A 15000-nucleotide genomic window follows, 5' to 3' on the forward strand; every position below is an offset into this window, starting at 1 on the left:
ATATCAACATTACCATCTCTCCTGGAGAACACAATATCAACATTACCATCTCTCCTGGAGAACACAATATCAACATTACCATCTCTCCTGGAGAACACAATATCAACATTACCATCTCTCCTGGAGGACACAATATCAACATTACCATCTCTCCTGGAGGACACAATATCAACATTACCATCTCTCCTGGAGGACACAATATCAACATTACCATCTCTCCTGGAGAACACAATATCAACATTACCATCTCTCCTGGAGAACACAATATCAACATTACCATCTCTACTGGAGAACACAATATCAACATTACCATGTCTCCTGGAGGAAACAATATCAACATTACCATCTCTCCTGGAGGACACAATATCAACATTACCATCTCTCCTGGAGGACACAATATCAACATTACCATCTCTCCTGGAGGACACAATATCAACATTACCATCTCTCCTGGAGGACAAAATATCAACATTACCATCTCTCCTGGAGGACACAATATCAACATTACCATCTCTCCTGGAGAACACAATATCAACATTACCATCTCTCCTGGAGAACACAATATCAACATTACCATCTCTCCTGGAGAACACAATATAAACATTACCATCTCTACTGGAGAACACAATATCAACATTACCATCTCTCCTGGAGGACACAATATCAAAAATCCCATCTCTCCTGGAGGACACAATATCAACATTACCATCTCTCCTGCAGGACACAATATCAACATTACCATCTCTCCTGGAGGACACAATATCAACATTACCATCTCCCCTGGAGAACACAATATCAACATTTGTATTTGTATTTATTATTGTTCCCCATTAGTTCCTGGGGTTTATTATGGATCCCCATTAGTTCCTGCCAAGGCAGCAGCTACTCTTCCTGGGGTTTATTATGGATCCCCATTAGTTCCTGCCAAGGCAGCAGTTACTCTTCCTGGGGTTTATTATGGATCCCCATTAGTTCCTGCCAAGGCAGCAGCTACTCTTCCTGGGGTTTATTATGGATCCCCATTAGTTCCTGCCAAGGCAGCAGCTACTCTTCCTGGGGTTTATTATGGATCCCCATTAGTTCCTGCCAAGGCAGCAGCTACTCTTCCTGGGGTCCAGTGAAATTAAGGCAGTTTATTACCATTTAAAAACATTACAACACATTAACAGATTTCACAACACACTGTGTGTCCTCAGGCCCCTACTCCACCACTACCACATATCTACAGTACTAAATCCATGTGTGTGTGTGTGTGTGTGTGTGTGTGTGTGTGTGTGTGTGTGTGTGTGTGTGTGTGTGTGTGTGTGTGTGTGTGTGTGTGTGTGTGTGTGTGTGTGTGTGTTGTGTTGCTTCACAGTCCCCGCTGTTCCCTACGGTGTTTTTTTTTAATCATATGTTACTGCTGGCATCAGTTGCTCGATGTGGAATAGAGTTCCATGTAGTCATGGCTCTATGTAGTACTGTGCTCCTCCCATAGTCTGTTCTGGACTTGGGGACTGTGAAGAGACCTCTGGTGGCATGTCTTGTGGGGTATGGATGGGTGTCTGAGCTGTGTGCCAGTAGTTTAGACAGACCTCTGGTGGCATGTCTTGTGGGGTATGGATGGGTGTCTGAGCTGTGTGCCAGTAGTTTAGACAGACCTCTGGTGGCATGTCAGGTGGGGTATGGATGGGGTGTCTGAGCTGTGTGCCAGTAGTTTAAACAGACCTCTGGTGGCATGTCTTGTGGGGTATGGATGGGTGTCTGAGCTGTGTGCCAGTAGTTTAGACAGACCTCTGGTGGCATGTCTTGTGGGGTATGGATGGGTGTCTGAGCTGTGTGCCAGTAGTTTAAACAGACCTCTGGTGGCATGTCTTGTGGGGTATGGATGGGTGTCTGAGCTGTGTGCCAGTAGTTTAGACAGACCTCTGGTGGCATGTCTTGTGGGGTATGTATGGGGTGTCTGAGCTGTGTGCCAGTAGTTTAGACAGACCTCTGGTGGCATGTCAGGTGGGGTATGGATGGGTGTCTGAGCTGTGTGCCAGTAGTTTAAACAGACCTCTGGTGGCATGTCTTGTGGGGTATGGATGGGTGTCTGAGCTGTGTGCTAGTACAGCTTGGTGCATTCAACATGTCAATACCTCTCACAAATACAAGTAGTGATGAAGTCATTCTCTCCTCCACTTTGAGCCAGGAGAGATTGACATGCATATTATTAATATTAGCTCTCTGTGTCCATCCAAGGGCCAGCCGTGCTGCTCTGTTCTGAGACAATTGCAATTTTCCTAAGTCCTTTTTTGTGGCACCTGACCACATGACTGAACAGTAGTCCAGGTGCAGCTAAACTAGGGCCTGTAGGACCTGCCTTGTTGATAGTGTTGTTAAGAAGGTAGAAACTAGGGCCTGTAGGACCTGCCTTGTTGATAGTGTTGTTAAGAAGGTAGAAACTAGGGCCTGTAGGACCTGCCTTGTTGATAGTGTTGTTAAGAAGGTAGAAACTAGGGCCTGTAGGACCTGCCTTGTTGATAGTGTTGTTAAGAAGGTAGAAACTAGGGCCTGTAGGACCTGCCTTGTTGATAGTGCTGTTAAGAAGGTAGAAACTAGGGCCTGTAGGACCTGCCTTGTTGATAGTGTTGTTAAGAAGGTAGAAACTAGGGCCTGTAGGACCTGCCTTGTTGATAGTGTTGTTAAGAAGGTAGAAACTAGGGCCTGTAGGACCTGCCTTGTTGATAGTGTTGTTAAGAAGGTAGAAACTAGGGCCTGTAGGACCTGCCTTGTTGATAGTGCTGTTAAGAAGGTAGAAACTAGGGCCTGTAGGACCTGCCTTGTTGATAGTGTTGTTAAGAAGGTAGAAACTAGGGCCTGTAGGACCTGCCTTGTTGATAGTGTTGTTAAGAAGGTAGAAACTAGGGCCTGTAGGACCTGCCTTGTTGATAGTGTTGTTAAGAAGGTAGAAACTAGGGCCTGTAGGACCTGCCTTGTTGATAGTGTTGTTAAGAAGGTAGAAACTAGGGCCTGTAGGACCTGCCTTGTTGATAGTGTTGTTAAGAAGGTAGAAACTAGGGCCTGTAGGACCTGCCTTGTTGATAGTGTTGTTAAGAAGGTAGAAACTAGGGCCTGTAGGACCTGCCTTGTTGATAGTGTTGTTAAGAAGGTAGAAACTAGGGCCTGTAGGACCTGCCTTGTTGATAGTGTTGTTAAGAAGGTAGAAACTAGGGCCTGTAGGACCTGCCTTGTTGATAGTGTTGTTAAGAAGGTAGAAACTAGGGCCTGTAGGATCTGCCTTGTTGATAGTGCTGTTAAGAAGGTAGGAACTAGGGCCTGTAGGACCTGCCTTGTTGATAGTGTTGTTAAGAAGGTAGAAACTAGGGCCTGTAGGACCTGCCTTGTTGATAGTGTTGTTTAGAAGGCAGAGCAGAGCTTTATTATGGACAGACTTCTCCCCATCTTAGCTACTGTTGTATCATTATGTTTTGACCATGACAGTTTACAATCTAGTGTTACTCCAAGCAGTTTAGTCACCTCAATTTGCTCAATTTCCACATTATTTATGACAAGATTTAGTTGAGGTTTAGGGTTTAGTGAATTTTCTGTCCCAAATACAATGCTTTTAGTTTTAGAAATATTGAGAGCTAACTTATTCCTTGCCACCCACTCTGAAACTAACTGCAGCTCCTTGTTGAGTGTTGCAGTCATTTCAGTCGCTGACGTGTGTAGTGTTGAGTCATCCGCATACATAGACACACTGGATTTACTCAAAGTTAGTGGCATGTCCATTAGTAAAAATTGAAAGAGCAAGGGGCCTAAACAGCTGCCCTGGGGAACTCCTGATTCTACCTGTATTATATTTGAGAGGCTTCCATTAAAGAACACCCTCTGTGTTCTGTTAGACAAGTTACTCTTTATCCACATTATAGCAGGGGTGTAAAGCCATAACACATACGTTTTTCCAGCAGTAGACTATGATCGATAATGTCAGAAGATTCACTGAAGTCTAACAAGACAGCCCCCACAATCATTTTATGATTGCTCGGCTATTTGAGCCAGTAAAGGGGGCTTTACTATTCTTAGGTAGCGGATTGACTTTAGCTTCCCTCCAGGCCTGAGGGCAACACACTCTCAAGTAGGCTTAAATTGAAGATGTGGCAAATAGGAGTGGCAATATCGTCCGCTATTATCCTCAGTAATTTTCCATCCAAGTTGTCAGACCTCAGTGGATTGTCATTGTCGAAACAGAATCATTTTTCACCTCTTCTACGCTGACTTTAAGGAATTTAAAATGACAATTCTTGTCTTTCATAATTTGGTCAGATATACTTGGATGTGTAGTGTCAGTGTTTGTTGCTGGCATGTTGCTAGTCTTGCCAATGAAAAAAAATCATTAAAGTAATTGGTAATATCACTGGGTTTTGTGATGAATGAGCCATCAGATTCAATGAATGATGGAGCTGAGTTGGCTTTTTTTCCCCAAAATGTCATTCTTTAAATAATGTATCTTTGCTTCATAGTATAGTTTATTTTTATTTAGTCATGTGACTTCTTAATTTGCAGTACGTTTGCCAATCAGTTGGGCAGCCAGACTCATCATCTCTCCTGGAGGACACAATACCACCACCACCACCACCACCATCTCTCCTGGAGGACACAATACCACCACCACCACCACCACCATCTCTCCTGGAGGACACAATACCACCACCACCACTATCTCTCCTGGAGGACACAATACCACCACCACCACTATCTCTCCTGGAGGACACAATACCACCACCACCACCACCACTATCTCTCCTGGAGGACACAATACCACCACCACCACTATCTCTCCTGGAGGACACAATACCACCACCACCACCACCACCACCACCATCTCTCCTGGAGGACACAATACCACCACCACCACCACCATCATCTCTCCTGGAGGACAAAATATCACCACCACCACCACCACCACCACCATCTCTCCTGGAGGACACAATACCACCACCTCCACCATCTCTCCTGGAGGACACAATATCACCACCACCATCATCTCTCCTGGAGGACACAATACCATCACCACCACCATCTCTCCTGGAGGACACAATATCACCACCATCATCTCTCCTGGAGGACACAATACCACCACCATCTCTCCTGGAGGACACAATATCACCACCACCACCATCTCTCCTGGCGGACACAATATCACCACCACCACCATCATCTCTCCTGGAGGACACAATACCATCACCACCACCATCATCTCTCCTGGAGGACACAATACCACCACCACCATCTCTCCTGGAGGACACAATACCACCACCACCACCATCTCTCCTGGAGGACACAATATCACCACCATCATCTCTCCTGGAGGACACAATACCATCACCACCACCACCATCTCTCCTGGAGGACACAATACCACCACCATCTCTCCTGGAGGACACAATATCACCACCACCATCTCTCCTGGAGGACACAATACCATCACCACCACCATCATCTCTCCTGGAGGACACAATATCACCACCATCTCTCCTGTAGGACACAATACCATCACCACCACCACCACCACCACCATCTCTCCTGGCGGACACAATATCACCACCACCACCACCACCACCACCATCTCTCCTGGAGGACACAATACCACCACCATCTCTCCTGGAGGACACAATATCACCACCACCATCTCTCCTGGAGGACACAATACCACCACCACCACCATCTCTCCTGGAGGACACAATACCACCACCACCATCATCTCTCCTGGAGGACAAAATATCACCACCACCATCATCTCTCCTGGAGGACAAAATATCACCACCACCATCATCTCTCCTGGAGGACACAATATCACCACCACCACCACCACCACCATCATCTCTCCTGGAGGACACAATATCACCACCACCACCATCTCTCCTGGAGGACAAAATATCACCACCACCACCACCATCATCTCTCCTGGAGGACACAATACCACCACCACCACCACCACCATCATCTCTCCTGGAGGACACAATATCACCACCACCACCATCTCTCCTGGAGGACAAAATATCACCACCACCACCACCATCATCTCTCCTGGAGGACACAATATCACCACCACCACCATCTCTCCTGGAGGACAAAATATCACCACCACCACCACCATCATCTCTCCTGGAGGACACAATATCACCACCACCACCACCACCACCATCATCTCTCCTGGAGGACACAATATCACCACCACCACCATCTCTCCTGGAGGACAAAATATCACCACCACCACCACCATCATCTCTCCTGGAGGACACAATATCACCACCATCATCTCTCCTGGAGGACACAATATCACCACCACCATCATCTCTCCTGGAGGACACAATATCACCATCACCACCATCTCTCCTGGAGGACACAATACCACCACCACCACCATCATCTCTCCTGGAGGACACAATATCACCACCACCACCACCACCACCATCATCTCTCCTGGAGGACACATCATCATAAGACACTGTTGAATGCTCCCGCAGTATCTGGAGTTCGAAAGGTCAGGGGTTAGGGGCTATTACCTGGGAAGAGGTCAGTACACCTCATGAAGGTCTCCCAGTAGATCAGACCCAGGGCGTACATGTCCACCTGCTTCAGAGCCGACTCGCAGTCCCTCAGGTTCACCGCCCCTTCCAGAACCTCTGGGGCCATGTAGCGGACTGTACCCACCTGGAGAGAGACAGAACCAGAATTAGAGTTAAACTGGGTTTAAATTCTGTCCATCTTAGAGCTGTGGTAGTACTTTCATTATTAGCTATTAAAGAGGGTGTTGGCTGAGGGTGGTTTACAGTTGAGCCCAGTCAGTGGAGTTGACCCACTCACCTCGCTGATGGCAGCGTTCTCTTCCTCTCCAGGCCTGACCACCTGGGGTTAGAGGTTAGAGGTCAGGGACTCACCTCACTGATGGCAGCGTTCTCCTCCTCTCCAGGCCTGACCACCTGGGGTTAGAGGTTAAAGGTCAGGGACTCACCTCACTGATGGCAGCGTTCTCCTCCTCTCCAGGCCTGACCACCTGGGGTTAGAGGTTAGGGTTAGAGGTTAAAGGTTAGGGACTCACCTCACTGATGGCAGCGTTCTCCTCCTCTCCAGGCCTGACCACCTGGGGTTAGAGGTTAGAGGTTAGAGGTCAGGGACTCACCTCACTGATGGCAGCGTTCTCCTCCTCTCCAGGCCTGACCACCTGGGGTTAGAGGTTAAAGGTTAGGGACTCACCTCACTGATGGCAGCGTTCTCCTCCTCTCCAGGCCTGACCACCTGGGGTTAGAGGTTAGAGGTTAGAGGTTAGGGACTCACCTCGCTGATGGCAGCGTTCTCCTCCTCTCCAGGCCTGACCACCTGGGGTTAGAGGTTAGAGGTTAGAGGTTAAAGGTTAGGGACTCACCTCACTGATGGCAGCGTTCTCCTCCTCTCCAGGCCTGACCACCTGGGGTTAGAGGTTAGGGTTAGAGGTTAAAGGTTAGGGACTCACCTCACTGATGGCAGCGTTCTCCTCCTCTCCAGGCCTGACCACCTGGGGTTAGAGGTTAGGGTTAGAGGTTAAAGGTTAGGGACTCACCTCACTGATGGCAGCGTTCTCCTCCTCTCCAGGCCTGACCACCTGGGGTTAGAGGTTAAAGGTCAGGGACTCACCTCACTGATGGCAGCGTTCTCCTCCTCTCCAGGCCTGACCACCTGGGGTTAGAGGTTAGAGGTTAGAGGTCAGGGACTCACCTCACTGATGGCAGCGTTCTCCTCCTCTCCAGGCCTGACCAGTCTGTTCCCTGTCAGCTTCATGGACAGACCAAAGTCACTGATCACACACGTCCCATCATTCTTCACTAGAACGTTCCTGCTGTTCAGGTCTCTGTGAGATACGGCTGGCTTGTAGATGTCTGGGAGAGAGGGAAGAGAGGGAGAGAGGACGGGAGGGAGGGAGGGAGGGAGAGGAGAGAGAGGATGGGATGAGGGAGAGGGGATGGGAGGGAGGAGAGATGGGAGGGAGAGGGGAGAGAGAGAGGGGGAGGGGAGAGAGGAGAGAGAGAGAGAGGGGAGAGAGGAGAACAGAGAGGGGGAGAGGGGGAGAGAGGAGAAGAGAGAGGGGGGAGAGGGGAGAGAGGAGGGGAGGGGGAGGGGAGAGAGAGAGAGAAAAGGCCCATTAGTCTGTGCATGTCACCATGATTGCTTAAAGATCATTGCTGGATAACACAGTTACTGTAGAAACTATGGTTGAACTGTAACACAGTCAATACTATATATAAGGTACTATGGTTAAACTGTAACACAGTAATACTATATATAAGGTACTATGGTTGAACTGTAACACAGTAATACTATATATAAGGTACTATGGTTAAACTGTAACACAGTAATACTATATATAAGGTACTATGGTTAAACTGTAACACAGTAATACTATATATAAGGTACTATGGTTGAACTGTAAGACAGTAATACTATATATAAGGTACTATGGTTGAACTGTAACACAGTAATACTATATATAAGGTACTATAGTTGAAGTGTAATATTTCATTATATAACAGTTAATACTTCTTGGGTATGACACCACAAGCTTAGCACATCTGTATTTGGGGAGTTTCTCCCATTCTACTCTGCAGATCCTCTCAAGCTCTGTCTGGTTGGATGGGGAGTATCGCTGCACAGCTATTTTCAGGTCTCTCCAGAGATGTTCAAATCGGGTTCAAGTCCGGGCTCTGGCCGGGCCACTCAAGGACATTTAGAGACTTGTCCTGAAGCCACTCCTGCGTTGTTCTTGGCTGTGTGCTTAGGGTCTTTCCCTCGATCCTGACTAGTCTCCCAGTCCCTGCCGCTGAAAAACATCCCCACAGCATGATGCTGCCACCACCATGCTTCACCGTTGGGATGGTGCCAGGTTTCCTCCAGACGTGACGCTTGGCATTCAGGCCAAAGAGTTCAATTTTGGTTTCATCAGACCAGAGAATCTTGTTTCTCACGGTCTGAGAGTCCTTTAGGTGCCTTTTGGCAAACTCCAAGCAGGCTGTCATGTGCCTTTTACTGAGGAGTGGCTTCCGTCAGGGCAATATACCGTAAAGGCCTGATTGGTGGAGGACTCCAATCAAGTTGTAGAAACATCTCAAGGATGATCAATGGAAACAGGAAGCACCTGAGCTCAATTTAGAGTCTCAAATCAAAGGGTCTGAAATCTTATGTAAATAAGGTATCTTTAATTTTTTTTTATACATTTGCAAAAATGTCTAAAAACCTGTTTTTCCTTTGTCATTATGGGGTATTGTGTGTAGATTGCTCAGGGACAATTTATATTTAATCCATTTGAGAAATAAGGCTGTAAAGTAACAAAAATGTGGAAGAAGTCAAGGGGTCTGAATACTTTCCGAAGGCGCTGTATAGACATTCAAATCAAATGTTATGCTATAGTGTATAATGTATAATACATGGCGCATTTGGAAAAGATACCTAGGCCTCAATAGGTCTTCCCTGTTAAAAAACAAACAAAATAAAGCCATTGAAACAGTAGCCTATTTCTCAAATGTTCTTATGGTTTTCATTGTCCGGTTAGCCGCATTCGCACGTAGGCTACCGCCTTAGGCGCATTGCTGCACTAATAATGTTAAGAAATAATAGTTTATCAACATTTTAAGATAAACCGTTTTGATCTGTTGCATCAAACTCATTACTTTTTAATGTAGGAGCCTAGGAATGAATTGGGATCTATCGTCCCACGACTGTTCCAGAGTCTGTTTGGGATTTTTTTCTTCTTCGACAAGACATTTTACATTTTACGTCATTTAGCAGACGCTCTTATCCAGAGCGACTTACAAATTGGAATTTGAAGACCAATAGGTAAACTTTATACTATGGGGGGATAGTAGATTGACAGGCTTATATGCGGCATGTCCATAAGGCTAACGGAAGCTAAGTTTCCCTAAGTAAATTGAATTAAAAAAAATGGCCAAAATTAGCCTACTCATGTCTATACAGAAAGAAAGAAATTCATTCAAAATTGACTACTAAAGCATTGGCCACAGAGGATCATTAGCTTCCCCTAGACTTAAAAATATTAATAAATTGTTGATTGTTTTAAATCACATCGCCTACAGTCGGAAAGAAAAGGCAGCCCGCGACAAATACCAAATAGAGGATTATTGAGTTGCGACTGTCAGTGAAAAGTTTAGGCCCAGACAGGTATATCGCAATATATCCAAAATTCAATTGTGGGGAGAAAAAAATATATTTTGGAAAGTAAAATGGTCATTTTCTAGTAAAGAAAAGAAAACGTAAAGACTCTAATCTGTCTTAGTAATCAAAATGCTCAACTTAATTGAACAAACAACAGTAGGCCTATCTTTTATTGGCACCAGTGGAGAGCATCGGTCATTATCATTGTTGGCTCAGTGCCACTTGAACAACAACTTCCTCCTCCAGTTTATTATTCTACTTGTGTCTCCCCTTCTCATAGGCTTATTAAATGGACACTGTTTTTATTGGTCTGTTGGTCAGTGTGTGTAGAGTAAGCTACTCTGTCATTTGTCCAAGTAAAAAAATGATTCTGCTAATGTCTCCTATTCCCTAAGTTGCATCCTATTCCCTACATAACATCCTATTCCCTACATTGCATCCTATTCCCTACATAACATCCTATTCCCCTACGTAGCATCCTATTCCCTACATAACATCCTATTCCCTACATAACATCCTATTCCCTACGTAGCATCCTATTCCCTACGTAGCATCCTATTCCCTACATAACATCCTATTCCCTACATAACATCCTATTCCCTATGTAGCATCCTATTCCCTACGTAGCATCCTATTCCCTACGTAACATCCTATTCCCTACGTAGCATCCTATTCCCTACATAGCATCCTATTCCCTACATAACATCTTATTCCCTACGTAGCATCCTATTCCCTACGTAGCATCCTATTCCCTACATAACATCCTATTCCCTACGTTGCATCCTATTCCCTACATAACATCCTATTCCCTACGTTGCATCCTATTCCCTTCGTAGCATCCTATTCCCTACATATCATCCTATTCCCTACATTGCATCCTATTCCCTGCGTAGCATCCTATTCCCTACATAACATCCTATTCCCTACGTAGCATCCTATTCCCTACGTAGCATCCTATTCCCTACATAACATCCTATTCCCTACGTTGCATCCTATTCCCTACATAACATCCTATTCCCTACGTTGCATCCTATTCCCTACGTAGCATCCTATTCCCTACATAACATCCTATTCCCTACGTTGCATCCTATTCCCTACGTAGCATCCTATTCCCTACATAGCATCCTATTCCCTACATAACATCTTATTCCCTACGTAGCATCCTATTCCCTACGTAGCATCCTATTCCCTACATAACATCCTATTCCCTACGTTGCATCCTATTCCCTACATAACATCCTATTCCCTACGTTGCATCCTATTCCATACGTAGCATCCTATTCCCTACATAACATCCTATTCCCTACATAACATCCTATTCCCTACGTAGCATCCTATTCCCTACATAGCATCCTATTCCCTACATAGAGCCCATAGGGAACTGGTAAAAAAGGAGTACACTATGTAGGGAATAGAATGTTATGTACGGAATAGGATGCATGTAGGGAACAGGATGCTACGTAGGGAATAGGATGTTATGTAGGGAATAGGATGTTATGTAGGGAATAGGATGCTATGTAGGGAACAGGATGCTACGTGAGGAATAGGATGTTATGTAGGGAATAGGATGTTATGTAGGGAATAGGATGCTATGTAGGGAACAGGATGCTACGTAGGGAATAGGATGTTATGTAGGGAATAGGATGATACGTAGGGAATAGGATGCTACGTAGGGAATAGGATGTTATGTAGGGAATAGGATGTTATGTAGGGAATAGGATGATAAACCAACAGCAAGCCTACAGATCCAGTCGCACTGGCTTTGTATCAGGGTCCTAGTCCTAGTTACATGGTCTATAACCTGACTCATTATGTCTAGGGGTCCTAGCTACATGGTCTATAACCTGACTCATTATGTCTAGGGGTCCTAGTCCTAGCTACATGGTCTGTAACCTGACTCATTATGTCTAGGGGTCCTAGCTACATGGTCTGTAACCTGACTCATTATGTCTAGGGGTCCTAGTCCTAGCTACATGGTCTATAACCTGACTCATTATGTCTAGGTGTCCTAGTCCTAGCTACATGGTCTGTAACCTGACTCATTATGTCTAGGGGTCCTAGTCCTAGTTACATGGTCTATAACCTGACTCATTATGTCTAGGGGTCCTAGCTACATGGTCTGTAACCTGACTCATTATGTCTAGGGGTCCTAGTCCTAGCTACATGGTCTGTAACCTGACTCATTATGTCTAGGGGTCCTAGCTACATGGTCTGTAACCTGACTCATTATGTCTAGGGGTCCTAGCTACATGGTCTATAACCTGACTCATTATGTCTAGGGGTCCTAGTCCTAGCTACATGGTCTATAACCTGACTCATTATGTCTAGGGGTCCCAGCAACATGGTCTGTAACCTGACTCATTATGTCTAGGGATCCTAGTCCTAGCTACATGGTCTGTAACCTGACTCATTATGTCTAGGGGTCCTAGCTACATGGTCTGTACCCTGACTCATTATGTCTAGGGGTCCTAGTCCTAGTTACATGGTCTGTAACCTGACTCATTATGTCTAGGGGTCCTAGCTACATGGTCTGTAACCTGACTCATTATGTCTAGGGGTCCTAGTCCTAGCTACATGGTCTGTAACCTGACTCATTATGTCTAGGGGTCCTAGCTACATGGTCTATAACCTGACTCATTATGTCTAGGGGTCCAAACTACATGGTCTGTAACCTGACTCATTATGTCTAGGGGTCCTAGCTACATGGTATGTAACCTGACTCATTATGTCTAGGGGTCCTAGTCCTAGCTACATGGTCTATAACCTGACTCATTATGTCTAGGGGTCTTAGCTACATGGTCTATAACCTGACTCATTATGTCTAGGGGTCCTAGTCCTAGCTACATGGTCTGTAACCTGACTCATTATGTCTATGGGGTCCTTGTCCTAGTTACATGGTCTATAACCTGACTCATTATGTCTAGGGGTCCTAGTCCTAGTTACATGGTCTGTAACCTGACTCATTATGTCTAGGGGTCCTAGTCCTAGCTACATGGTCTGTAACCTGACTCATTATGTCTAGGGGTCCTAGTTACATAGTTTGTAACCTGACTCATTATGTCTAGGGGTCCTAGTCCTAGCTACATGGTCTATAACCTGACTCATTATGTCTAGGGGTCCTAGTCCTAGCTACATGGTCTATAACCTGACTCATTATGTCTAGGGGTCCTAGTCCTAGCTACATGGTCTATAACCTGACTCATTATGTCTAGGGGTCCTAGTTACATAGTTTGTAACCTGACTCATTATGTCTAGGGGTCCTAGTCCTAGCTACATGGTCTATAACCTGACTCATTATGTCTAGGGGTCCTAGTCCTAGCTACATGGTCTGTAACCTGACTCATTATGTCTAGGGGTCCTAGTTACATAGTTTGTAACCTGACTCATTATGTCTAGGGGTCCTAGTCCTAGCTACATGGTCTATAACCTGACTCATTATGTCTAGGGGTCCTAGTCCTAGCTACATGGTCTATAACCTGACTCATTATGTCTAGGGGTCCTAGCTACATAGTCTGTAACCTGACTCATTATGTCTAGGGGTCCTAGCCCTAGCTACATGGTCTGTAACCTGACTCATTATGTCTAGGGGTCCTAGCTACGCGGTCTGTAACCTGACTCATTATGTCTAGGGGTCCTAGCTACATGGTCTATAACCTGACTCATTATGTCTAGGGGTCCTAGTCCTAGTTACATGGTCTATAACCTGACTCATTATGTCTAGGGGTCCTAGCTACATGATCTGTAACCTGACTCATTATGTCTAGGGGTCCTAGCTACATGGTCTGTAACCTGACTCATTATGTCTAGGGGTCCTAGCTACATGGTCTGTAACCTGACTCATTATGTCTAGGGGTCCTAGTCCTAGCTACATGGTCTGTAACCTGACTCATTATGTCTAGGGGTCCTAGCTACATGGTCTGTAACCTGACTCATTATGTCTAGGGGTCCTAGTCCTAGCTACATGGTCTGTAACCTGACTCATTATGTCTAGGGGTCCTAGTCCTAGCTACATGGTCTGTAACCTGACTCATTATGTCTAAAGGACCAATAGAAACAGGCGCGGCCTAAAGGACCACTAGAAACAGGCATGGCTAAAGGACCACTAGAAACAGGCATGGCCTAAAGGACCACTAGAAACAGGCGCGGGCTAAAGGACCACTAGAAACAGGCACGGCTAAAGGACCACTAGAAACAGGCATGGCTAAAGGACCACTAGAAACAGGCACGGCTAAAGGACCACTAGAAACAGGCACGGCTAAAGGACCACTAGAAACAGGCACGGCCTAAAGGACCACTAGAAACAGGCACGGCTAAAGGACCACTAGAAACAGGCACGGCTAAAGGACCACTAGAAACAGGCACGGCTAAAGGACCACTAGAAACAGGCACGGCCTAAAGGACCACTAGAAACAGGCATGGCTAAAGGACCACTAGAAACAGGCACGGCTAAAGGACCACTAGAAACAGGCACGGCCTAAAGGACCACTAGAAACAGGCACGGCTAAAGGACCACTAGAAACAGGCACGGCCTAAAGGACCACTAGAAACAGGCACGGCTAAAGGACCACTAGAAACAGGCATGGCTAAAGGACCACTAGAAACAGGCACGGCTAAAGGACCACTAGAAACAGGCATGGCCTAAAGGACCACTAGAAACAGGCATGGCCTAAAGGACCACTAGAAACAGGCGCGGCTAAAGGACCACTAGAAACAGGCATGGCTAAAGGACCACTAGAAACAGGCACGGCTAAAGGACCACTAGAAACAGGCACGGCTAAAGGACCACTAGAAACAGGCACGGCTAAAGGACCACTAGAAACAGGCATGGCT

General features: G+C 45.9%; 1 protein-coding gene across 1 annotated transcript in view; it reads right to left on the bottom strand.

Annotated features, from left to right (window-relative positions):
- Positions 1-15000, bottom strand: part of bmpr2b (bone morphogenetic protein receptor, type II b (serine/threonine kinase)) — a 137514-nt gene that overhangs the window by 15254 nt on the left and 107260 nt on the right. The window contains exons 8-9 of the mRNA XM_045704929.1: positions 7723-7883; positions 6534-6681 (exon numbers count right to left, since the gene is read on the bottom strand). Of these exons, the coding sequence (XP_045560885.1) occupies positions 6534-6681; positions 7723-7883 (309 nt within the window). The remainder of the gene's footprint in view (positions 1-6533; positions 6682-7722; positions 7884-15000) is intronic.

This window comes from Salmo salar, chromosome ssa21 (assembly GCF_905237065.1).
Source record: "Salmo salar chromosome ssa21, Ssal_v3.1, whole genome shotgun sequence".
In the NCBI taxonomy this organism is placed as follows: domain Eukaryota; kingdom Metazoa; phylum Chordata; class Actinopteri; order Salmoniformes; family Salmonidae; genus Salmo; species Salmo salar.